Source organism: Arabidopsis lyrata (genome assembly GCF_000004255.2).
Source record: "Arabidopsis lyrata subsp. lyrata unplaced genomic scaffold ARALYscaffold_5, whole genome shotgun sequence".
Lineage (NCBI taxonomy): Eukaryota > Viridiplantae > Streptophyta > Magnoliopsida > Brassicales > Brassicaceae > Arabidopsis > Arabidopsis lyrata.
The window spans coordinates 13,925,693-13,950,910 of record NW_003302551.1 but is presented as its reverse complement, the minus strand read 5'-3'; the positions used below and the strand labels follow the sequence as shown (position 1 = coordinate 13,950,910).

Sequence of the window (25,218 nt, the reverse complement as noted above, 5' to 3'; positions counted from 1 at the left end):
AGTAGAAAACAAAAAAATATGTTATCACGCTAGAAAGACATTAACCTTTTCAAGAGTTATAAAATATTTAGATTAAAAAAAGTTTATATGATAGTAAACTATAGAATTTAGATTACACGAAATAAGAATATCTATTTTTCAAGAAAAAAGTATGTATCCAAAATCAAGATAAAATATATATAAAATTGTATAATATATTTAAGGAAAGAATTGTGATTTAAAAGTACAATTAGATACAAGATTTCTTTAAACAATAACGTTAGAGTGCAATGTTTCATGGAAAATGCAATGTATGAGAATAGGAAGAATCCAAATATAAAATTTAATATGTAGGAAAAAGAACATTTTATAATAGACAAAAAAAAAAAATATAAAAATGAAATAGATAAAGAGAATATAATTTTAATATAAGTTTATAATGAATCAAAAATTTAATTTATTATTTTAACGAAAAGAACGTGAAAAGAGATAAAATGTCGCGAGGTGGACGACTGCATATTAGAATATGACGAATAAAATGACAGCAAAATAATTTCAAGAGAAATTGACTAAATTCAAAAAGATGTATGAACATGACATGGTCGAGATTGTATTATATTTCTCTGAATTTTTTCAACTAATTTTTTACCACGTGTTACCTAAAAATTTGTTGTTTTTTTCAAGAGAAACATTATTCTCAATAAAATCTATGTTATATATCATTTCATAAATAGGTTTATGTCATTATAGATTTATCTTTTAAAATTCAATATATATATTTATATTCACGGCTTATATTGTTAATAGTTTATAAGTAAAATCCTGCGCCACAAATCTAGTCTCAAATAATTAAGCAAATAAAAATAAACCCAGATTACAAGCTTCCAATTGGATTAAACTGAACAATCAAACCAACCCAAAAATTAAACAACATAATCAAATTATTCTTTATATTTTTATTTATTCAATTAAACACACATGCGGATAGATGAAATTTACCAAAATAAAAACATAGTCATCTTCAATATCCTAGATTTTTTTTTTAAAGAACTCTAACGGCTGGACTAGACTCTCTCATGATTATTTGGTTCATACATTACGTATAACGTATTTTACCTACATCAGTATGCATATAAAGCATATCCATTATATAAAATTTCAGTATGTATATAAATTTTTTTCCCAAATATGATCAATTAGGAAAATAAATACATTGATAACTGATAATATATATGATGGATACCTTTTACCAGTTGAATTTGGTCAAATCATATATATCACGTTTACATATACGTACGAAAATATCTTAGCTTTTTGGGATAAATGACACATGTCTTGCGAACGTCAAGAGAAAACGGTATAGAGTTGAACATATAACATTACATTTCATAAATAAATAAAAACATACTGTATAACATTACAAGAGTATAATCTGTACCGATAAAGAAGTAGTACACGTATTGTATATAGACACATATCTATCTATATATATATTTATTTATTTTTATACAAAAATGTTACAGTGTAAGTGAATCGATAGTTTTGTTTTTAAAGCTAAATATTTTTATATTTTTAATGTTTTATAAATATTATACTGATGCTCCAAAACTACTACATTATGTTCCTTTTTTATCTTTTCTGCTACCTTATTATGTTTCTCATTCGTAAAAGATTTGGCCTCTAATGGACGCGAACTTCAAATAGATTTTCAGTAATAATAATTATATTAATATTATGTATATATGATGTTCAAAATTTCATTTAGGTGTTAATTAGAATATTGAATTTTTTTTGCTTATGTTTAAATCTGATACGTATTAACCTTGATTTACTACTGTGTTATTTTTGGTAAAAAAAAAAAAAAATTTGGTAAAAGTTTTTGGTAAATTTGATTAGTTTCTTATATTCTAATACTTATATATTTCATCGAGCAAAACATATAGTCTAGCTAGTAATTCGTATACACATCGTTATATATATTACTATTCTGATTCACATCAAATAGTGAGACCGGAAAAAAAACTGAATCACATAACCCAATTAAACCAGTAACTTAAATTAATTAATCAAACTCCCAAACTAACTTATCAGCCATTACATATATAAATTAAACCAAAAAAAAAAAAAAAAAACTTAACTAATCAGCCATTTTGGTTGATTCGATAATCTTACTAATTTGGCAATGATCATATGTTTTTGACTTGGGAGCCTTAAAATCAGTGCGATAAAAAAACCTTCCATATATATGTATGTGTGCATGTACAAGTACGACGACAAAGCAAAGGTGGTTACGTACATATCTATCTACTGGCAAAACAAGAAAAGGTCTATACGTATTATTGGCACTCTGTGTCTAAAGTTTGCCACTTGTAACGCTAATAGAGCTTTTCTATCCCTAATGCGCGCGTAGGAGAGGCCTGACGTAATGAAAATGATTTTACTTTTTGTTTCCCGACAAAATATTTATTAAGCCTTTTTTTTCAAACTAGTTACTGTAAGAGACCATTAAAATAAAGTAAAATAAGATCCGAAAAAGGTATAATTAGTTACAAGAAATTGCATGATTCAAGATTTGTTTATTGCAAGAGCAAATGTGATTCACATTTAATTAATTAACTTGTGTTATATATTGTATATATGTTTAATGATATGAATGGATTAATCTTTTGCCTCTCAGATTAGTTACAACTTCAACGAATCACATGTATATAACATAGTAAAGTTTATAGTTTTACGCACATGTAATATTAAAAGATATGCTATTAATTTAGGTCTATTGATAATTACATAATTCAACAACTAATCTAATGATGGTTGTTTTGGAGGTTAATTATAGCAATTTCAAAACAATAAGAAAAGTGTATGCTTTGTAGTAATTGAACTAACCTAAAACCTGAACAAAATGATAACCATGTGAGACATTATAGACATATATATCAATGCAATAACAAGTAGAGTTTATTTTTATTACGCTAATGATTGGTTATGTAAGGTATTTATCAAGATTTAGTCTCTAAATATGATCCATAGTATTTCTTATTTTGATATCCACAATATGTACTAGGACAAGTAAATAATTATAGTTTGTAAATTATCTAATTTTTAATGTCCCTACGCAGCATACCAGGTGAATACAAGTAATTTTTAGTGTCCATCAGGTATTTCTTTCTAATCCGTCAGGTATTTACTTTTTCCTATGATAAAAAATTCGCCAAAGAGTTTCACTTTTCGTAATGAAAATGATTTGAGAAGATAAAAAAATTCGCACCAATATTTAACTATCTGTTATAATAAAGTACAAACTTAGTATGATTATAAATTTATAATAGATAAAAAAAAACTTTGACAAAATTTACTATGCACTCAACAAAAAAAAATTAAAAAAAATTAAAAAAACGAACTATGAGCTCCTATATATGTGTAATTAACGAAAGATCATGTTATTTATTCCGATGGTACGGAAAAAAAAAGAATAATGATTGAGAAACGGCTATTTATTGTTTTGCTCTATAAAGAAACATGAATATCAGGATTAAAAAGAGCTAAAGTGAAAACGGCATAATAATTTGACATACAGTGTCACGTGAACTAATTTGCTTGGTAACGTAAATTTAGTGAGAACTTTGCAAATCTCACTTTCTTTAAATATCTTATTAAAGCAAATTCCAGATTGTCGTAATATTTTAATGATAGAGAACTAGTGGAATTCTCAATTCATTACATTATATTTATATGGTGTATCTATTTATATTAGATATATTTATATTAGTTGTACATCCATATATAACTAAACGCACAATAACTTTTGAATATAATTTTCCACTACATGCAAATTGATTTTGCAAAGTATGTCATTCAGATTGATCATTTGTAGTTACGTTACTTGGCTGGTTTAATTTTAATTAGCACTACGAAATCATCGCAAGCGTCAACATAAGGAAACATGTAGAATAAAAGTGAATGAACTAATCACTAGAAAACATATTAGTTGAACCCGAAGTTGTCAATATACTTATTAAGTTGTTTAAATAAGTTAAATAAGAGGATTGGTGAAAACCTGCAAACTCGTAAAATGATTAGGTCATTAGTTATGTCATCGTATATATAGAGATGCATACGTAGAATCTAGACATAATCCTTAAAAAAAGAGCTTTGCCTAAACTGAGATTGACAAGCATTATTAACATAACTAATTATGTTTTATTTCTTAAGCCAAACCCCAAAAAAGGTTATTTTGGTAACAGAGAATTGTTATTTGTACGTCAAAGTGTATATAATTTGGTAATGGTTTAGCGTGTGAATTATTGTTGCAGGTCTTTTTTTTGTCATACATCTACAATGACCCAAACACTTTTTAAAATTTATTTTTTCAAAAAATATTCAAAATATTATTGTTCACACAAACATTTCTCCTTTTTCCATCTCCCACACAAACCCCATTCCTCTCTTTAACCCTAACCCCTATATATACGTGAAGTCCCCGAAACACTAAGCTCGTGCCAATAGCTTTTATATTAAGAGATAACACTTACAAATCTAAGTGCTATCTCTCTTCTTCTTCCTCCTAAAAACCCTTAACAACTTATATATACCAAAAGAAAATCATGAGTCTCTTCAACACTGAAAACACATGGGCCTTTGTCTTTGGCTTGCTCGGTATGATACTAACGTTGTGTTCATTTCCTATGAATATTTTTGATCAAGTTCTGCAACCCTAATCTAAATTCTAGAGATTTAATATCGATTTATTAATATCATACTTTTGTTATATTATTCTTGTATAATTTTCAGGAAATCTCATCTCCTTCGCCGTGTTCCTCTCTCCTGTGTAAGTAATATGTAACAAATGAGCATATATGTATGACTACGTTACATCAATATTCTCGGTTATAATTGAGTAATTAATATTCAGATTTTTTTTTGACGCAGGCCAACGTTCTATAGGATTTGGAAGAAGAAGACAACAGAAGGGTTTCAATCTATTCCTTATGTTGTGGCGCTCTTCAGTGCGACGCTTTGGCTTTACTATGCGACACAGAAGAAAGATGTATTCCTCCTCGTAACCATTAACGCCTTTGGATGCTTCATCGAAACCATCTACATCGCTATGTTCCTTGCCTACGCTACCAAGCCAGCCCGGGTACGTAAAAAACCTCAGTTCATATTTAAACATGCATGTGGTTAATCAAAAATCAAAGGAAGTCGCTAAATAAAACATTTCTTAATTGATGCAGATGTTGACAGTGAAGACGTTACTTCTTATGAACTTTGGAGGATTCTGTGTGATTCTCCTTCTTTGCCAATTCTTGGTAAAAGGAGCTACACGTGCTAAGATTATCGGAGGAATCTGTGTTGGATTCTCTGTTTGTGTTTTCGCTGCTCCTCTAAGCATAATCGTAAGGACTTGGAAAGCGCTAATTAATTAATTAAGAGATTAAATTATGATTTAGTCTCAATAATTTAACATTTATATATTTTTGTTTAAAATATAGAGGACGGTAATAAAGACAAGGAGTGTGGAGTACATGCCCTTTAGCTTATCCTTAACCCTTACCATCAGTGCTGTCATATGGCTCCTTTATGGTCTTGCTCTCAAGGACATCTATGTTGCCGTAAGCTATTTAATCTCTCTCTCCATTTACTAATGAATAATTTATGTTTTAACATGATTATTATCATGTCTTGAAGCATCATAATCTTATCATTATCATAACGTATACTACATGAAGTGGGTGCTTTTGTTTCTAATGAACCTGAGACTTTGAGGTTCTAATCATAGATAAAAAGAGATATGGATTGGCAAAAGATAAAAAAAAAAAAACACAATTAAAGAAAGCAAAACCCTTTTGTTTGGTATCGTCCTTTACGATTAAATAAACCAAATTATAAAGAAACTCTCGCTTTATGTTCCACAAAAAACATTAAAAGATTTTGCTTTTGCAAAAGAAGTTCATTATATATTAAGTTCTTTTTATCTTTATTGTTACACAGAAATTATATTTTGTACGTAACTTCTATCGATGCCGCACAAGTTTGCCATAAACTTTAGACCACCATTAACAAGGGTATCTTAAAGAGTTCTTAAGTAAGAAATGTGGCTTAGCTAAGACCCAAAACTAAGAAAAGTGGCTTAGCTAAGACCCAAAACTAACTTTAAGAACCAACCACATGTCATATTATTACTTTAATACTTCTAAGAACCATTTTTAAGATACCATTGTTAATCATGCTCTTACTTTATTTCATTTTTAACGTACTTTATTCATAAGCTAAAAAGTGGAAAAGTGAGTATATTAAACTATTATCATGTTATTGCCACTAAAACAAATATTTTCGATTTTTTTGTTGTTGTTGTTGCAGTTCCCGAATGTGATTGGTTTTGCTCTCGGTGCACTCCAAATGATACTCTACGTTGTCTACAAATACTGTAAAACGTCGCCGCATCTAGGAGAGAAAGAAGTCGAAGCTGCTAAGTTACCGGAGGTGAGCCTCGATATGCTGAAGCTAGGCACAGTTTCATCCCCTGAGCCAATCTCAGTCGTTCGTCAAGCGAACAAGTGTACCTGCGGCAATGATCGAAGGGCTGAGATTGAAGATGGACAAACCCCTAAACATGGCAAGCAGTCCTCTTCTGCAGCAGCTACATGAATAAAAATACGTTGACCATGCAATGTTGACTTTACCCCAACTTGATATACCAAACCACCACGTGTACCCGTTACGCTGTCGTATTTTTCTGAGTTTATCAAGTGTGCGAAGTAGAGAATTAATTACCGGAACATATGTAAGCATTTTCGGATGTGATATATGTTTTTCCGGAGTTAATTTCACTATTTCTTTTTAAATTTTATGTAATTATCTATTGGGGATTATGTATATTTCCTATTTTCTGATTTAACGAAAACTATTTAAAATATCCATCAATAATTCTGCCTTTTTTCCTTACTACTGTGTATATATGTTTGTGTTTGCTGTTATATTTCAAGGGTATCATATCAATATACATACGTTTAAAATTTTCTAACTAGCATGAAATATGATATTATATACTTGAACATTAACGGGGTGTTCTCTTTTGATATAACAAAAAAAAATTAAGAAAATTTATAAAAATGTTTCAATACAGAGAAATATTGGTATATCATTCATAAACTTGATTGGTCCAATTAAAAATGTAAGGAGTATACATTTAAAAAAAAAAAAAAAGAGCATTTTGTATGGACTCAATGGGCAAAGCCTTTGTCTAACGCAATTAGTATTGGACCACTATCTTACTGGGCCTTCCAATTTCGATTACCTGTGGTAATCTTTTCTCTAATCGTTGTTAACACATTCCTCAAGAGATTGTATAATGTTTCCCTAGCACGTTACATCGAGATCTCCATGAATAAGAACGAATCCAATTTTCTTGCTGAAGCAAAGCATAAGCTCATAATCAAGTTTGTGCTATTAATCATTCAACTGCAGCCTGAACCGAGCTATATTCATGGTCCCGTTGTCTGAAGACATCAAGAGGAAACTAGTTCAACTACATAACATTATGATGTGGCGATGATGACAAAGTGTGTGGTGCATTATTATAAACTATTCTGTGTGATTTGTAGGACGTTAACGCAAAGCAAGAACTCAACTTTTAAAAGTCAACAAATCTTCATAACGTTTTGACTTTTCTTACCACAATAAATTTTGTGAGATTGCTTGCTCTCAATTGAATCTACCTTTCTCTACATCTAAAAATTTCAGATACATTCATGGTTCGCTGGAAGCTTCCAGAACATTTTAGATCCGACTTAGAACCTTCTCGGCCGCTGCGATAGTGAATTGGATGTCTTCTGAAGTATGAGCTAAGCTGGTAAAACCGGCCTCGAATTGAGAAGGTGCCAAGTAGACACCTTCTTCCAACATTCCTCTGAAAAACTTTCCAAACTTCTCTGTATCACTCTTCTTGGCATCCGAGAAATCGTAGACGGGTCCTTCAGTGAAGAAGAAACCAAACATCCCGCTTATGTAACCACCACACATCGCATGTCCCGTTTTCTTCCCGGCTTCTAGTATCCCATTTGTAAGCTCTTTTGTGATCTTGTCTAAGTATTCATATGTCCCAGGCTGACTTAACCGCTTCAGCGTGTGAATACCCGCTGTCATAGCCAGCGGATTACCACTTAGCGTACCAGCTTGATACATCGGTCCTGCGGGTGCAACCTGCAAAAAGACGAGTGATAAAGGCTCAGGACATTCTCAATCTCTGCAAGCAAATTCAAAGATTATTCGGTTCAAATTCTAACAACTCAAGCTTTACCATTTCCATGATGTCTCTTCTTCCACCGTATGCTCCCACAGGAAGACCACCACCGATGATTTTCCCAAGAGTTGTTAAGTCAGGTGTGATTCCAAAGTATTCTTGAGCTCCACCATAGGCTAAACGGAAACCCGTCATGACTTCATCGAAAATAAGAAGAGCACCATTGTCTTTAGTAATCCGGCGTATTCCCTCAATGAACTCTGGTTTAGGTGTAATAAAACCCGAGTTACCAACAACAGGTTCAAGAATGATCGCAGCTATCTCGCCTTTGTTTGCCTCAAAAAGCTGCTCAACAGCAGCAATATCATTGTAAGGAGCTGTTAGAGTATCTGAAGTAGCTGATTTAGGGACACCAGGCGAGTCAGGTAGACCCAAAGTAGCGACACCACTACCTGCTTTGACAAGGAAAGAGTTTGCATGACCATGATAACAACCTTCAAACTTGATGAACTTTTGTTTCCCTGTGAAGGCACGAGCAAGACGTAGCACGCCCATACATGCCTCGGTACCCGAGTTAACAAACCGAACCATTTCAATACTTGGAACAGCTGAAATCACCATCTCAGCAAGAACATTCTCTAAGAGACAAGGAGCACCAAAGCTTGTTCCTTTCTTCATTGTCTCAGCCAAAGCTGCAAGAACCTGCATCAGACACATTACCATATCAACTACTAAACTTTCAGCCATCTCGAAATCATCGAAATCGGAAAGAAACAAACCTCATCATCAGCATGACCAATTATAGCTGGTCCCCAAGAACCAACATAATCAATGTATTCATTTCCATCAATGTCACGTATTCGTGAACCCTTTGCAGAATCCATCACAACTGGTTGTCCACCAACAGATTTGAAAGCACGTACAGGTGAGTTCACACCTCCAGGCATTAAGTTCTACACAGAAGAACCAAACCAGTTTCAATAATCAGAACACAATTAAACCAATAAAAACATAAACTTTATCTCAGATTATGTTTCAATCTCATGTAATCTTATCTTGTTGGCAATTTTCCTTGAAGGGTCACAAAGATAATCAATTTAACCAACAAAATGATCTAATTCCCCCAAAATCAAAGCAACGGGACATCAATGGGATTCACGGAGATTGAAAAGACTAACCTTGGCAGCATTGAAAGCTTCCTCAGATTTCTGAAGAGTGAACTTCTTCGTCTTCTCTTCTACCGAAACCGACATCTTGATGCAGCGACGGTTGGACGACGACGAAGAAGAAGAAGAAGCGCTCTTAGAGAACTTAGCGGAACACGAAAACCCTAGCGCAATCCCTGATCCAGTAAGCGTCGCCGCCATTGTTGCTATATCTCTACGTTTCTCTGTTACTCTCTCACTTGGGCTCGTAGCAGTACAGAGATAGTCAACAAGATAAGGCGGAGAGATGATCTTAAGACTTTAGATGGAGCCGACCCGGTGGTTTAAAATTAGACCCGGTCCGGTTTGATTCGACCCGGAATCTGAAACAAGTCAAATTTTGTCTGTTTGACTTTCTTAACCAATCCGGTCTGATAACTTACTTTGACATATATATTTTTATGCGAATTACATAATTTTTTGTAATTGATACAAACGAGAATTCAAACTTACATGTATAAATAATGATTAGATTATAAATTATCTTGATTTTAATTGGTTGAAATAAATCATAATTTGATTATGAAAATGTTTGTTCTTTTTCAGATCTTCTTCATAAGCTCTTCAAACACTTCCATAGCTGAAGTAGGAAGCCCAAGAAACACATTGATACTCTTCATGTCGTTTCCACTTGGTAAGAACAAGATCACTTCCCTCCCTGGTAAACCAACCGGTCCAGAGAAAACCGGTTCTCCCCAACCGAAATCCAGTTTATGCAATGTCAATTTTGACCAGGATGTAATCAAAAGTGTTGCGTTCATACTCGGCCGGGTCCGGTTTACTTCGATGTAGTCCATAGCAGACCTCATGAAACCGTCTGTAACCAACTCGACTAGTCTCTTGACCAAACCCACCGAGTGAGAAAGAGGGTTCCCAACTAATTCTCCTGATGATGTCACCAAACCAGTTAACACAATCCCGTTCCCGCAATATCCTTGCGGGAGACGTGGGATGAATCTTGACCGTCCATCAGCTGCAAACAGAAGCTTAACCCGTTGGTCTGGTTTATACTGTAGAGCCTCACATCTTGATTTCCAAAGAAACCCGGTTAAGGCTTGAAATGTTGATACCTTACTATTATTACTTTCTTCAACTGCCATGATCTTGAGCTTCTCAAGCTTTTCGGGTTCAAAGAGGAATGATTTGTAGACGAGTTTTTCTTCATCGTAGAGTTTTCCGATGCCAGAGATGTCTTCAATTTCGTCGAACTCGTTGTGTGGGAACTCGATTTTGGGAGGGTTTCGTGGCCGGAGAATTGTACGGTCCAAGAAAGGTGGGACGGATAAAGGAAGGCCCTTAGCCATCTCGCACCACGAGTTGAGGAACTCCGCAGCAGCGACTCCATCGAACATGTTGTGGCTCATGCCTAGTCCTAGGACAAAACCCCCACATTTGAAATTTGTCACCTGAAAAAAAAAAAAAACGGAACATAAAAATTTATCTAAACATGTTAAAAAAAATTCATGCAACATTCAAGAATGAATCAATACCGGTTTAAAGAAAATGGAATGCATAATAGCCATTTAACTTAACTAACTATTAATCGTCGTTATTTCCTTTGTTTCCTTACGTATGATTCTAATTAGATGGTGTAATGTACCTTAAGTGGGGTTATTCAATGATGGATTTTAATATAGTTGAAATCCAACACTGATCCAGTGTTATTCAACTAGTAATTCTAAATCTAACTTTAAAATTTGGTGTTATTGGATCTTATACTTCATTAGATTTTAATAGTTTGGTGTTATTCAACTAAGATTTAAAATACTTCATTAAAATCCAGTGTTATTCAAAACTAAAAGAATTGTAAAATTTTTGTATATTAAATCATTTGAAATGAAACCTCTTTGGAATTTTATGAGTAAATTATTAGAATCAAAATCCAAGATATACTGCAGAGATTTTGAAATCCACACAAACCGATTCTTAAAAACAATATCAGAAAACAAATCTAAACCTTAAAGAATTGACTTTAACTCCATTGTTGAATAACACCCCCTTAGAGTTTGAACATGATGAGAGTGACCAGACCACTCTAGTTTTTAAGATCGTAAACGTCAGATCATTTGTTATTATTTTAGTGTGTGTTCCTTACTACATGATTTTTTTCGTAAAATTGTATCGTTAGTGCTATTCGGGGAAATTGTTATTAAAATTAACGCAAAATTAGATATTTACATATATCGTATAGTACTCCCTCTGTTTCATAATATAAGTCGTTTTAGGTAAAAACACGTAGATTAAGAAAATCCACTTTTAAAAAGTTCAACCAATCATAAAGGGACTGCATAATATAAATAATAACAATATATTAAAAAAATATATAATTTGCATCAAAACTTGAAAACGACTTATATTGTGAAACAAAAAACTTTTTCTAAAACGTCTTATATTATGAAACGGAGGGATATATTTTTTTTGGATAATTTATTTAAATTAATATTTTAGTTTTACAAATAAAAGTATTTTGTCATATATCAATAAATAAGTATATTTGAATTTTCCAAAGCAAAACTCCCATAAATATACATTTTTGGACAATAACATGTGATTGATACTCGAATGGTTAAACTCCTTCCTGACATTAAATGCGATCATTTATATCAATTATCAAGTGGCTAAACCTAAAATAAGCAAATTACTCCCGAACATTATATAGGATAATTGCTACTCTAGTTGCTGCCATGTCGCCGTCATTGTAAATACGATAATTGATACGTCGAAGCAACATTATTTTCCCGACAAAACCTAATTAACCTTATGTAAGCTAATCAGAAAAACATAATTGTTAAGCAAAAGATCGATCAAAAGCTCACCTGAACTACTACCGGCGGAATCTCAAGAATATTCCGGGCACCTGGAACGTCGTAAACAAGTTTCTCGAGCGTCTCCATTCTATTCTCAGAGATGGCCTCTTTGATCGTCTCTATCCCACAGTTAGCCTCAGCTTCCACAACCACTACTCCTTCTCCAGTGCAATTCACAGCGATCTTTCCTTCCGGACTGATCGTCAGCCTTCCGGCGACAGGGTAGTAATGAACAAGAACCTCAGAGAGAGATTTCTTTATCACATTGTAGGATTCTTCGTTGGTTCTTGACTCCGATTTGTAGTAATATAATGTTTTCACGATGATGGCGATATTTTGATCGAGATTCGAGAGATAGTAATGACCATTTGGAGTTTCGGACACAGGAGGGATGAGTTCAGGGTTTTTCCTTGTGACGACGAACTCAAATGAGGCCACCATTTCAAGTGTTTTCAATGAAAGAAATCGAAAAACTTGTGGAATGGCTGGAATGAAGAAAGTGAGAAACAGAGAATCGATCTTGATATATAGGGTTTTAACTTCTAATTAAAGGGGGTCTAGTGGAGATTAGGGTTAGTGGTATCTTGAGTAGCAAGTGTATAGCTGGAGAGATAAGGTAAGGACAGGACCACTTGAGTTTTTGAATAGAATTTATGGAAAAAGTGAAAGACCAAAAATATAACGTGAAATATAGGTTTTTTAGGGAGTTTAAGTAGAGTCTTGAGATCAGGGTTTCGGTATTTAACAAGTGAAGATTATGTAGCTACAAAGATAAGGAGGTGATCGAAAACTTAACAAGGACCACTAAAGATCTGGCCACTTAAATACTTTAAGACCGGTATGGACGGCTGATTGAATAAATACATATATTTATGGGGTAATTGGTTGGTTGGTCGATAAGAGTGATATCTAACCATATTTGATGTTACGGCCTACGGGTCCAATTACATGGATTTGTCACAAATGTCAAAGTTGGATGTTTTCTCTATGTAATGAAGAGAATTTTAATATTAGGTTCGAAATCAGTTTTTGGAAAGGATTCGATTTTAATCATCCGCTTTGTGTTCTAGCATCCTACAAAGATGTCTTGTTATGCATGAAGAGATCGGAGAAGAATGAAGAAATCTTAAAAAGAGAATACTGAACTTTTGATTCATTAAAAATATATATATATACACTAAATTGTCAACTTGTTGATTGTATGTTTGTCCTACAAATATTTCCTTGAATTGGACAAATGGTCCACATTACGATTGAACACAAATATCTTCTTTAACCATTTATTTGTTTTTCTTCTACCGAAGCGAACACCATCAACTTCCATCACCACCAAATCGGATCCTTTTTACCTTATGGGCTTTGATTTGCCGAGGTGAATCTCTGGGTTAGGTTATTTTTCTTTAGTTTTACTGTTTCAACAGAATAATAAAGTTGGGCCGAAGCCCCTTAAGGCCCAAAACGAAGAGCGAAAACCCTTAACGAGTAAAAAAGCTACTCAGAGGTCGGAGCACCTCTTTTCTCCAAGGTTATACAGTATTTATAAATTATTTAGCTGCTAGCTCTCAAGTCTCAACGAACTCTTCCCGCCCCGGCAAATAAACCGTCGCTGTTTTCTTCTTCATTATGGCCAGTTCCGGCAAAGTTAATTTATTGGGTTTGTTTTGGCTGGCTCTCTCTTCTTATCTAATGTGTTACTTATAAATAAACAACATGTCTCGGCTACTCTAGCTGAAGAGGTTGTTGATTTTGACTTTGTCTTCTTGCTGCTCTTCATTTAGGTAAGCGAGAGGCAAAAGATGATGATGTGGAGACCAAACCGATTCTGAAGAAACATAAGGACAAATCCGAGGTAACCTAAGATGGTCGTTTTTTTTTTTATAGAATTACACTCTGTTCTAATGGCCACACTCATGTCACAGGAGACAACGAAAAGATTTCCTGAGATCAAAGGAAAGGTCGAGTTGTTGGAGACAAAGTCTGATCAGGCTCCACTGAAGGTATAATTTTTAAAAATCTAAAAATATTGTACTGTTTGTTGCATATATATTATACAAGTTTATGTTCAATTAAACATCTCGTTCTTATTGTCTCCAAAATGGCTACTCATGTAACACAACTGTTGCCACAAAGATGACCTACTCTTTGTTGTTAAAATCTTTTTTCTCCTTTGAGTCGTGCTTACACAGTTGGCTGATAAATTCAGGCAGTTCCCTCAAGACAAAACACGCTCTATGTTACCTGTCTCTCTCCCCATACTAAAATATCAGATATGTAAGTAGCACCTTTAGTTTCCTCTTTCGTTCTTGGAGCAAGTTTTTCATGACTAATATTTTTTTTACAGCATCGATTTCTTCGAAGATGTTGGACAAGTTGTTAGTGTTAAACTTGCTATAAAACGCGAGGGTAAGCGTTTGTCCAGTGGCTTTGTTGAGTTTGCTTCTGCTAACGAAGCAAAGAAGTTGAGACTAGTTTATAGTTTAATCATGAAATGTATTTTACTAGTCATTTGAAAAGTACCGTATACTTATGATGAAAACTTTCACAACTAGTTATTTGAAAGTACCTTTGCTAATTAAATCTTTTTATACTGTAGGCGCTGGATAAGAAGAATGGTGAATATTTGTGTGGTAATAAGCTTATTCTTGGCATGGCTACGAAACAAATTCCACAAACCAAGTAAATTGATTTTCCCTGTTATAGAGATTTTGTTTCTGTAACACTGGTTGTAACTTATTTCTTGGGGTTCGATGCCATTACAGAATACTAATGCTATTATTTTTGTTAATTAGGTATTGCATATATCACAAGGTTTGGTACGGGATTCAACTATTTGCCTCTTGAGTTTGTTACCATGAGCACATTAGGTGAAGTTTTTGGTATACATGGAGAGATCACAGGGTTTTTTGATATAGCAGGTACAAAGACTACATTCAACAAGAAAGCCTTCCGATTGAAGAAGAGGAGACACCTCCCTATTTTGTTGAGGTAACCGTTTTTATTATCTTCGAAATCTCTGTCAGGCTCGGAAGAAACGCTTATTTTGTCTGGGGGATGAGTCTACTTTTTGTTGTTATGCAATTTAAGTCGTGCAAACACACTTGGCTTTGTTCCATTCAGGCAGTTGTTGTAAGAAAAAGACGCTCTTTGTTGCCAATCTCTCTGCCCAAACTAAAATATCACATATGTAAGTAGCACCTTTAATTTTTGCTTTCGTTCTCGGAGCAAGTTTTCCATGACTGATATTTTATCCTTCCACTTTTACAGATTCGATTTCTTCAATGATGTTGGAGAAGTTGTTAGTGTTCGACTTATTGTAAACCCTGAGGGTAAGCATGTGGGCTATGGCTTTGTTGAGTTTGCTTCTCCTTGCTTAGCAAACATGGTGAGGCTAGTTTTGTAGTAATGATATAAAAAGTATCAAAGTAATTTGAAAAGTAGTGTATACTTATGATGAAAAACATTCAAACAGTTTATTTGAAAGTAGGATAGCTGATTAAATCTTACACATTGTAGGCGCTGGAAAAGAAGAATGGTGAATATTTGCACGATCATAAGATTTTTCTTGGTGTGGCTAAGACAGCTCCACACCCTCCACGACTTAAGTAAATTTATTTTCCATGTCATGGAATTTTTTTCTTGTAATACTGGTTGTAACTTATTGCTAGAGTTTTGATGCCATTACACCAAAGACTAACGCTATTATTTTTGTTAATTAGGTACAACCTTGCAGAGAAGCTTTGGTAATGGATTTAACTAGTTGCCTTTTGAGTTTGTTATGGAGAGCACATTGGGTGAAGTTTTTGATTTACATGGAGAGATCACAAGGGTTTTTGATATTCCAGGTAGAAGAAGATGAGACAGTGGAAGGACTTAATGAAAATCCCAGTTTTGTTGAGGTACCTGTTCTTATTATCTTCCAAATGTGTCATATTAGCCTTTAATAGAACTATTTCAACAAAGTCAAAAGATGACTTATTCTAAGGATAAATCTTTAGATGAGGCTACTTTTTGGTATGCAAATTCAAGTCATTTTCTCCTTAGAGTCATGCTAACACACTTGGCTGTAAAATTCAGGCAGTTGCCTTAAGAGAAAAGACGCTCTTTGTTGCGCATCTTTCTCGCCAAACTAAAATATCACATATGTAAGTAGCACCTTTAATTTCCTCTTTCGTTCTTGGAGCAAGTTTTTCATCACTTATATTTTATCCTCCATTGTTTACAGCATCAATTTCTTCAAAGATGTTGGCCAAGTTGTTCATGTCCGACTTATTATAGACCACAAGGGCAAGCATGCTGGCTATGGCTTTGTTGAGTTTACTTCTGCTGACGAAGCAAAGAAGGTGAGATTAGTTTATAGTAATGATGAAAAGTGTTTTACTAGTCATTAGAAATGTAGTGTATACTTATGATGAAAATGATAAAAGTAGTTATTCTATGTTGATTGCTGATTAAATCTTTAATACTGTAGGCGCTGGAAAAGAAGAATGGAGAATATTTACACGATCGCGAGATTTATCTTGATTCGGTTAAGACAGCTCCATACCGTCCACGGCCCAAGTAAATTGATTTTCCATGTTATGGAGATTTGTTTCTGTAACATTGGTTGTAACTTATAACTAGAGTTTTTATGCCATTACAGAAGACTAACACGGTTATCTTTGTTAATTAGGTATTGCATAGATCACAAGGTTTGGTAAGGGATTTAAATATTTGCCTCATGAGTTTGTTATCAAGAGCACATTGGGTGAAATTTTGGGTATACATGGAGATATTAAGGCCCTTTGATATTCCAGGTACGAAGACTACCTTCGACGAGAAAGCCGTCTGATAGATGAAGATGAGGCAGTGGAAGGACTTGATGATGAAACTCCCGAGTTTGTTGAGGTACTGTTTTTTTTTTTTTTATTCTCTTCAAAACATGCCAGGCTCCAAAAGAAATGCTTAGCGTTAAATAAATCTACTTTTTGTTGATATGCAATTTAAATTCTTTTCTCCTTGGAGTCGCGCTAACACACTTGGCTGTTAAATTCAGGAAGTTGCCGTAAGAAAGAAGACGCTTTTCATTGCCAATCTCTCTTTCAAAACTAAAATATCAGATATGTAAGTAGCACCTTTAATTTCCTCTTTCGTTCTTGGAGCAAGTTTTTTAGACTGATATTTTACTCTCAATTTCTACAGCGTCAATTTCTTCAAAGATGTTGGAGAAGTTTTTCGTGTTAGACTTATTGTAAACCACATGGGTGAGCATGTGGGCTGTGGCTTTGTTGAATTTTCTTCTGCTAACGAAGCAAAGAAGGTGAGAGTCGTTTACAGTAATGATGACAAATTTACAAGTAGTTATTTGAAAGTACGATTACTGAATAAATGTTGCATATTGTAGGCGCTGCAAAAGAAGAATGGTGAAAAATTGCGCTTTCGGTATATTTTTCTTGACGAGGCTGAGATAGCTCCATACCCTCTCCGACCCAAGTATAGTTTTCTTGATTTTCCATGTTATGAAGATTTGTTTCTCTAACTTATTGCTAGTGGTTTGATGTCATGACATAAGATTAACGCTCTTATTTTTGTTAATTAGGTACAACATGGCAGAGAAGCTCTGGTAAGGGATTTAACTATTTGCCTTTTGAGTTTTGTTATCAAGAACACATTGGGTGAAGTTTTTGGTATACATGGAGAGATCACTAGGTTTTTTATTTTTTAATATTCCAGGTACGAAGAGTACCTTCAACGAGATAGCCTTCTGATAGAAGAAGACGGTTTGGAGACCAACCCGAATCTGAAGAAACAGACGGGGAATTTTGCGGTAAGAAGATTACTTTTTCTGACGACGATTGATAGAAGAAGATGATGCTATTTGGTGTTTATAACCTGTGTTTTCGTTTTACTTCCGGTTTTTCTTATGTTCTAGTTAACTTTTTGTCTGAGCGTACGTTAAAGTAAGAGCTATATACGATTTGAACTGATTAGGCTGACAAAACCTAATCTCCCGAGGGACATAATTTTACTTTTCGCGAATTTAGTCTCAACTTGATTGGGTAGACTCAGTCTTTCACATTACACCAAAATATAAATATGTCCCCATTCTGTAAGTCACTCCTATGATTTAGACGTGAGGGTTAAGTCAAACCATCTTCTCGGCTTTGTTTTCTCTAACGTTATATTGTATTTTCTCTCTTTGTCTAGTATTTTTCAGTAATTTTAACGTTATGGGCCCATTAACCAGTAATTTTAAGCAATACAAGATTCCATTAAGCAACCGAAATCCGATAGTTAAGCAATAAAAGGGTCCATATTATGTCAAAGAAAACAACAAAAACACATACGACGTCGACACTTTTCTTGTAGCGACAAAGATATTAACAAGTCAAAGATATTAATAACGGTGATGCAACAAACAATACAATTATCATCGATGGTTTACCCGAGAGCTGGCCAATGCTCGAAATTTTCTCCAAGCTACGCAGCAGTGCCAGCCCAAAATTATTTGATGCCTAAAGCAAATTAAAAAATTGATGCCCCATATTTTTTTTCCGTATAACAAAACAACATAATTCTTTAAAATTTAATGTTAACATGAAAAAAATAAAAAAGGAAAAGTGTTAAAACCAAAAGAAAAATACAGAAGCATCAATTTTTTTCTTCACGAAAAATATTCCTCGTTGCTTTCTTTCTTGCAAATTCATTCATTAAAAATTCATTCATTAATTTTGAATAATCGAGCTTCTCAACCAGATCTTCGTCGTCACTTAGCAAATTAGGTTTTAAAAACAAATTAAATTGTTTAGTTAATAATTTAATGTTAATCAGTCTAATATAAAAATAATAATAATATAAAAGGTAACTGAAGTTAAAAAATTCAAATCGATTAAATTTTTTTAGGAAAAAAAAAGAAAAATTCGTTTTTGCAAAAAGGGAATAAGAGGCTCGAACCTTGGTTACAAAGGTTACACAAAAGCTACTTAACCACTATACTACTGGACACTTCAAAATTTCATGCCCTTAAAATTATTTATAAACTTTGATGCCTAAAGCATTGGCTTGTTGGGCTTTACCCATGAGCCGCTCTGCTATGCAGTAACCTTTGAGATCTTATTGCAAAATTGTGAGCAAACGATGGAACTCTCTATTAGTCTGTTATATATTAATATTGTTCGTCTTTCCATTACTCTCCGAGCTTGGCTTTGATCCTTAACACACAACCTCAACTTGCTACAAACGACATGTGCTTAGCGAGGATTCGAGGTAAGCAACTATATCGATCCCGATTTTGATCAGGCCCGACTCAGAAAAAAGTGTGAACTTGTGCCCAATTAAAAAAAATGTTTATATCTTATACATATGTTTAGATTTGGAACCTTTTTATATAATTTTCAAGAAAATAGGACACTAAATGCTTTAAAAATGACTAAAAATAGTGGATCCTATGCAAATGCACTGTTGGCGGCACACCCTTTTAAGTCGGGCCTCATTTTGATACCTCAAAGCAACATTGTTTTCCCAACAAAACCTAAATTGCTTATGTAAGTTAATAAAAATATAAAAATAATTGTTAAGCAAACATAATTTTGAGAAGAAAGAGAGAGATAGATTTCAAATTCATAACAGCAGGCCCGACTGTGACCTAAATCCCATGAAGCAAGGGCTTTAAAGGATTTTAGGGGCATCATTTTTCAATTAGTAATTATGGTGCAGTGGTAAAGATTTTCCATCTCTCCTGAAATAGTATTGAGTTCAAATACTTGTAGAGTATATTTTGTAAGAAAAAAATAATTATGATTTTATGATGGTCCAAAAGTTTTTTTTTAGGCAACATTTTAGATTGTGTCGGTCCTGCATAACGGAATCGATTCATGCTTGTATATAAACCCCTTCCTCTCAGCAAAATCGAATCCAGAGAGACCCAAGTTTCGAAATCTAAATTCTATCTCTCTTTCTCTCTCGCTCATCTCCATCTCCATCTTCTCTCTCGCTCATCTCCATCTTCATCAGTGGAGACCATCAGGACTCTCCAGCGCAGAAGATTATAGCGGGTGCATTTCGCCGGAAGCATGTACGAAGTGACGGTTGCAAGAAAAATTGACGTCGTGGAAAAGTGGATTGGAGCAATGGAGCGTGTTCATGCTGAGAAACTCATACGGAATAAGCTTCTGGTTGGAATCACCGTGCAGTGGAAGATTGTTGCTTTTGCAAATCTTCTCGAGATCTGCGTCTGGAGCAAGGTCCTCATCATCGTGCTCTGATTCATTACGAGCCTCCCGACGTCGCTAGATAGTTTTCTCAACCGCAATAGAGGAGCCATCAGTGATAATTAGTTATCTTTTTTCTTGAATTATTTTTGTAAATCGAGATTGCAAAATTGATATCACTTTATTTAGATTGTCCAAACTCGTATCTCTTTATATGTCACTGTAATTTTTTTGCAAATAACAAATATTTAAATTGTTATAAATTAATATCTTTATAACTTAATTTACAATGTGATCATATTGATTTATAGATTTTATTGTATATTAGCATCAGACATTGCACTTGCACTGCACAGAGAAGACGACCCAACAAAGCTTTGATCATGGTTTTTTCTAAGAGCTCATGGATTATATGGCGTAGGATTTGGTCGCTACCAAGAGAACCTCCCTGATAGATGAATCAAAACTAGCTTCATCAATATCTTTTAAGTATTTATATATGGTACTAAATGTTAACATATAAAAATTCCGCTAAATTCAACAATTTCGTCAATACCATTTGCTACTTATAAAAGATCCACTAGATTCCCGATAGATCTAGCTTCATCAATATCTATTTTTTTTTAATTTTAATTATTTTTTAGTAGAAGTCCTTAATTTTACAAAATGTGTGGTCTTATGTCTCTTCTCTCGTTTTACTAATGCCACGTGGTAATTAGTGACACATTTTGTTAGATCTATCCATTGGAATTTCTAGATGACATGAGCTTTGTGAATATTGTGCCCAAAGATTAAAGAAATATATAACGTCAACTTCTTTTTCTATCACGATATGAGCTTGTTAATTTTTATAGCCCCTCAAGATCCGAAGTTACAAATTAAAAGAGTATCTATCCGATCAATATGACTCTAGATAAAGATAGAACAAGTATATAACGTCAATTTTTCTAGCACAATATAAATTATATATTTTGAGTTTTTTAGGATTTTCTATTTTCCTCTATCTCTAAAGTCTTAATTACCTCAGAAATTACACCACTCACATATACAGACTTCTCTTTTAAATTAGAGTAACTTGGAGACTTATTGAATTGTTTATTTTCTTTACCGATTAATTGAGAGCTTTTACACATAAAGCAATACAAATAAATGAATATATATATATATATATATATATATATATATATAAAGAAAACGACACCGCATTGGAAGAGAAAGAAGTGGTCGGGAGTTGGGCCAATCGCACAAACAAGTGTACTGATCACTGATCAGAGGGAGCTGGGCCTAGTAAAATAGCATTAATTTGGGCATTTGGGCTTTGGATGAAACATATCCGACCCGACCTGACCTGGTATGATGATCTTGGCGCGAAAACAGCAAAGAACAAAAAAAAAAGTTAAAAGAAGACGATCAGAGCTAGGGAGAGAGAAATATGTTTGGGAGGCTGAAACCACTGCCGGAGTGTGGAGAGATATCCGGCGAAGATCATAAAAGACGATCCTCTCTCCGTCCACTGTACAAATTCACACTCTTTCCAATTTCAGATTTAGTGTTAAACCCTCGTCAAGCTCGATTTCAAGATCCTGGGAATGAATCAAGCACATTCGTAGGCTTTAGAGTTCTTGAGAATTGGGGAGTCGTAAGAAATCTAGAGGGAAGAGTAAATTCGAATTAGAAGGATCTAGGTTTCGAAAGCCTTGATTCATCTTGCTTCTTTTGATGGCACTTTTACACTGTAGATTCAACTCTGCTGAAGCTTAAGCAAGGGTCAACGAGACTGGAGGCTTCATCAGAAACTGAGGGTGAGGAGAATCTGTCATCATCATCATCGTCTCATGTCTTCTCTTCGGATACACAATTAGGAGACACTCATGATGCGATGGCTATAGACTCGTGTGAAAGCTTGAAACAGCTAAAGAACAAGAACCCATCTGTACTATCCATGTTTTCCAGGTACAAGAATCTAGCTCAAGCACAAAACTCAACAACAGAGACTTAGAATGATTTGTAAACATGTATCTCATAGTTCATGTGTGTGCCAGGAGAGATTTCACATCTCCATTTGGACCAAGAAAACTAACAATAAGACATATAAAACTATTTGATGCAATCCGGAAATCGATCCAGAGAGTGAATTGCAGAACTTCTGAGGTAAAGTTCTGAGTTCGAGAATCAACAAGGGAGCGCAGACAAAGCTACTCATATCAATAAGACCACATGGTTCATAACAACAAACTTGATTACAAAACTAGAAAAGGAGCTAGTTTTACCAGACGGGAGCTAAAAGAAACAATTCATGTCAATCAATGGTTACAAACTATAAAGTAGAGGAAAGTAAAAAAACTACAAACCTTGGCTGGGACATCTAACGACTCTTCAGAAGTCGCGCTTTCGGGTGTGCACTTCTTGCGATATTTGGTTTTCTATGTCACGTATTCAAGAAAAGAGAAAACAATTCAATACCCCCATATTGAATAACAAAAAAATGGAGAACAGTAATCATATTCAGCTGCAAAATTAGATAACCTTTTCACTATCAGCAAGGACAATATCCCTTGGTGCCTTGGATATTCAAGCCCTCTTACAGCAAGTTCTTCCTGAAGATATCGGAACTGATGTATATGAATATAAAATCGAGCAAGCAAGAGATAGATAGACCAAATTTTGTTATCACTTACTTTTTCACATTACTTTTGTTTCTGGGTATATCAAGAACATCACAGTAATCAATCAACTTTTCTTTGATACATTTATCAAGCTTCTCCTTTGCACTTTGCTCTGGTCATCGTAGTCGCCCCCGGAACTACATATCTTACTACAAAGTGGTACCGCTTGCTCTGAGCATACAAAAACCTGAAAACTGACCATTCACACAACCCGTGAGTAATCAATCATGAACTCTGGCAAAAGAGAGACGAATAAACCATCAAAATTCCAAGACAGCAATCATATCATACAAACCACTGAAACAATTTAACATTACCAGACAACAATCTAACAGCAGAGTAAGTCGGGAAACCAAACAGCAATGTATATCCTTATCTATGTCAAGGAAGCCTACCTTTGACTGAGGTTTACTAGACCCATCTGTTGTTACTATCTTCAAGATTTTGCACGGATGCAGTTTCCCATCCCTTTTGCCATGATACAACTCTGCACCAGTGAGAATGGAAGAAAAAGACTCAGAAACAGTGCTCATAAAGCAGAGATTTCAGGTATTGAGAAAATTGTCTCACAGAAAAAAGATTCAAAACGGCAAAAAGGTAGTCATGATTCGCAAAACCGAGAAAATGGTAGTCCTCCTGATGCACAAACAAGGTGCAGATTCTTAACTCCTTACCAATGAAAGTGTAGTCTGTGTCAGGAACAGGAATTTTGAATGCAACCAACCGGTACTATCCTAGGAACTATAGAGGCACATCTAATCGCGAATGGCTAAGGTTCAGGGGTTCCAAGAAAGAAGATAGAGACATTTTAATGCGTAAAGCGAGTGCAACTAGCTCTCTGGCCAGAGGTAAACCTTGTTGCTTGCCAGTTTTTCTGACTTCCTCATAGGGTCAAGCTAGTTTTACTCGCATGTCCAGACTAGCTTGCGATACAAATTTAACCTTCCTCAAGTATAATATAATCTATTATATGTTAAGCAGAGAAAGTAGTTCTAACACAGCATGTGCAACGACAAGCATGAATAACCAAGCCTTTGAAAGCTATCACTATGAAGGATAAAGGTTGTTCCAGAACACACAAGGAGGAGGCAAAAAGGTTGAAACATATAGAATGGTCTCTTCATAATTTCCAATTCATAAATTGCAACAGCCAAGGATACGCGAAAAATATTAAACAGAGTTTAGAGGCGTACCACAGAAGAGAGAGCAATTAAAAACGCCCACGTGTCATGTCCAAGTCATGAAGAAGCAGTAGTAGTGTTGAGCTACACTGATCGATTCTGTTACGGATTCCAAAAGATGCATTATGCTAAATCTAAATTCAAATCATGGATGGAATTTTCTTTCAGTTCCGTCTCCCGCTATGTTGTATAAAAACCCATCCTCTCTCCATGAACGAAGAAAAATCAGATCCAGCAAGTTTCGAAACTCAAAAATTTTCCATCTCCATCTCTTCCAACTTCATCTTCGTTCTCTCTCAATGGCAATCAAGACAATGGAGGTGGATAAAATCTACCAAGTGCGTTTCGGTGGTGGAGTCTTCACGGTCACCGTAGCCAAGACTTGCGCCGCCGTAGAAGACTGGATCCGTAACGTGGAATCTGTTCACTCCGAGAGAATCCTTCGCAATGAGCTCGTCGCTGGGATATCCATTCAGTGGAAGAAGAATCGCGTATGTCTCCTTCAGGTGTGCGTTGGAGGATCGGTTCTCATCGTTGTTCTCCGCTTCTTCTACCGACTTCCGACGCCTCTCCACCGTTTCCTCAATCTCTCAACCGGACTCAAACTCTACGGTTTAGGAGTTGGCACCTACCAAAGGAGGCTCGCCGGTGGACGTTTGAAGATCAAAACTAACTTCATCAATGATCTACTTGGCGACGGAGACTCTTCCATAGCTAATCTCCTCAAGGCTGCGCACGTCTCGAACCACGGTGAGTGTCTTCTCTATCTCCAAGACCACTCCATCTCCGTTAGCGACTGGAACCAGAGTTATCTAGAAGTTCGCCAGATTCTCCATGCTTCTCTCAAGGCCATTGTTCCTTTTTACCTCGCCAGATTTGCTTGATTGATAGAGATAACGCGTGATGATGATGATGTGACCAAAGAAGATGTGTAAAATAGGATATTATTATA

General features: G+C 34.8%; 5 protein-coding genes and 1 long non-coding RNA gene across 7 annotated transcripts; 3 read left to right on the top strand and 3 right to left on the bottom strand.

Moving 5' to 3' along the window:
- Positions 1 to 4,474: 4,474 nt before the first annotated feature.
- LOC9311991 (bidirectional sugar transporter SWEET11) lies at positions 4,475 to 6,914 on the top strand. The gene is made up of 6 exons (XM_021025067.1): positions 4,475 to 4,635; positions 4,771 to 4,807; positions 4,909 to 5,119; positions 5,214 to 5,375; positions 5,472 to 5,591; positions 6,340 to 6,914. The coding sequence occupies exons 1-6, from the start codon at positions 4,584 to 4,586 to the stop codon at positions 6,625 to 6,627; spliced, it is 870 nt and encodes a 289-aa protein (XP_020880726.1). The 5' UTR covers positions 4,475 to 4,583; the 3' UTR covers positions 6,628 to 6,914.
- A 673-nt stretch (positions 6,915 to 7,587) lies between these two features.
- Positions 7,588 to 9,710, bottom strand: LOC9311990 (glutamate-1-semialdehyde 2,1-aminomutase 2, chloroplastic). The gene is made up of 4 exons (XM_002875876.2): positions 9,400 to 9,710; positions 9,001 to 9,174; positions 8,279 to 8,923; positions 7,588 to 8,181 (listed from the first exon to the last, which is right to left on the bottom strand). The coding sequence occupies exons 1-4, from the start codon at positions 9,586 to 9,588 to the stop codon at positions 7,759 to 7,761; spliced, it is 1,431 nt and encodes a 476-aa protein (XP_002875922.1). The 5' UTR covers positions 9,589 to 9,710; the 3' UTR covers positions 7,588 to 7,758.
- A 91-nt stretch (positions 9,711 to 9,801) lies between these two features.
- LOC9313697 (omega-hydroxypalmitate O-feruloyl transferase) lies at positions 9,802 to 13,056 on the bottom strand. The gene is made up of 2 exons (XM_021025066.1): positions 12,243 to 13,056; positions 9,802 to 10,832 (listed from the first exon to the last, which is right to left on the bottom strand). The coding sequence occupies exons 1-2, from the start codon at positions 12,672 to 12,674 to the stop codon at positions 9,969 to 9,971; spliced, it is 1,296 nt and encodes a 431-aa protein (XP_020880725.1). The 5' UTR covers positions 12,675 to 13,056; the 3' UTR covers positions 9,802 to 9,968.
- A 90-nt stretch (positions 13,057 to 13,146) lies between these two features.
- LOC9311989 (nucleolin 1) lies at positions 13,147 to 16,682 on the top strand. Its single transcript, XM_021025069.1, is given in 15 exon segments — positions 13,147 to 13,887; positions 14,012 to 14,082; positions 14,153 to 14,230; positions 14,437 to 14,504; positions 14,575 to 14,701; positions 14,827 to 14,909; positions 15,023 to 15,046; positions 15,146 to 15,224; positions 15,365 to 15,417; positions 15,498 to 15,615; positions 15,747 to 15,835; positions 15,950 to 15,989; positions 16,049 to 16,129; positions 16,308 to 16,375; positions 16,456 to 16,682. Coding segments are annotated over 15 exon segments (1,176 nt in total). The 5' UTR covers positions 13,147 to 13,856; the 3' UTR covers positions 16,622 to 16,682.
- A 444-nt stretch (positions 16,683 to 17,126) lies between these two features.
- LOC110228276 lies at positions 17,127 to 18,599 on the top strand. The gene is made up of 5 exons (XM_021025068.1): positions 17,127 to 17,333; positions 17,412 to 17,529; positions 17,614 to 17,702; positions 17,809 to 17,832; positions 17,943 to 18,599. The coding sequence occupies exons 2-5, from the start codon at positions 17,470 to 17,472 to the stop codon at positions 18,079 to 18,081; spliced, it is 312 nt and encodes a 103-aa protein (XP_020880727.1). The 5' UTR covers positions 17,127 to 17,333; positions 17,412 to 17,469; the 3' UTR covers positions 18,082 to 18,599.
- Positions 18,600 to 21,794: 3,195 nt separating this feature from the next.
- On the bottom strand, positions 21,795 to 25,170 carry LOC110228277. Of its 2 annotated transcripts, none has more exons than XR_002331813.1 (6): positions 24,279 to 25,170; positions 23,481 to 23,572; positions 23,098 to 23,279; positions 22,946 to 23,016; positions 22,146 to 22,842; positions 21,795 to 22,002 (listed from the first exon to the last, which is right to left on the bottom strand). It is a non-coding gene; the product is annotated as an uncharacterized LOC110228277 (long non-coding RNA). The 2 variants fall into 2 exon arrangements; XR_002331814.1 differs by having other exon boundaries at positions 21,795 to 22,382; positions 22,771 to 22,842; positions 24,279 to 25,163.
- Positions 25,171 to 25,218: the final 48 nt, after the last annotated feature.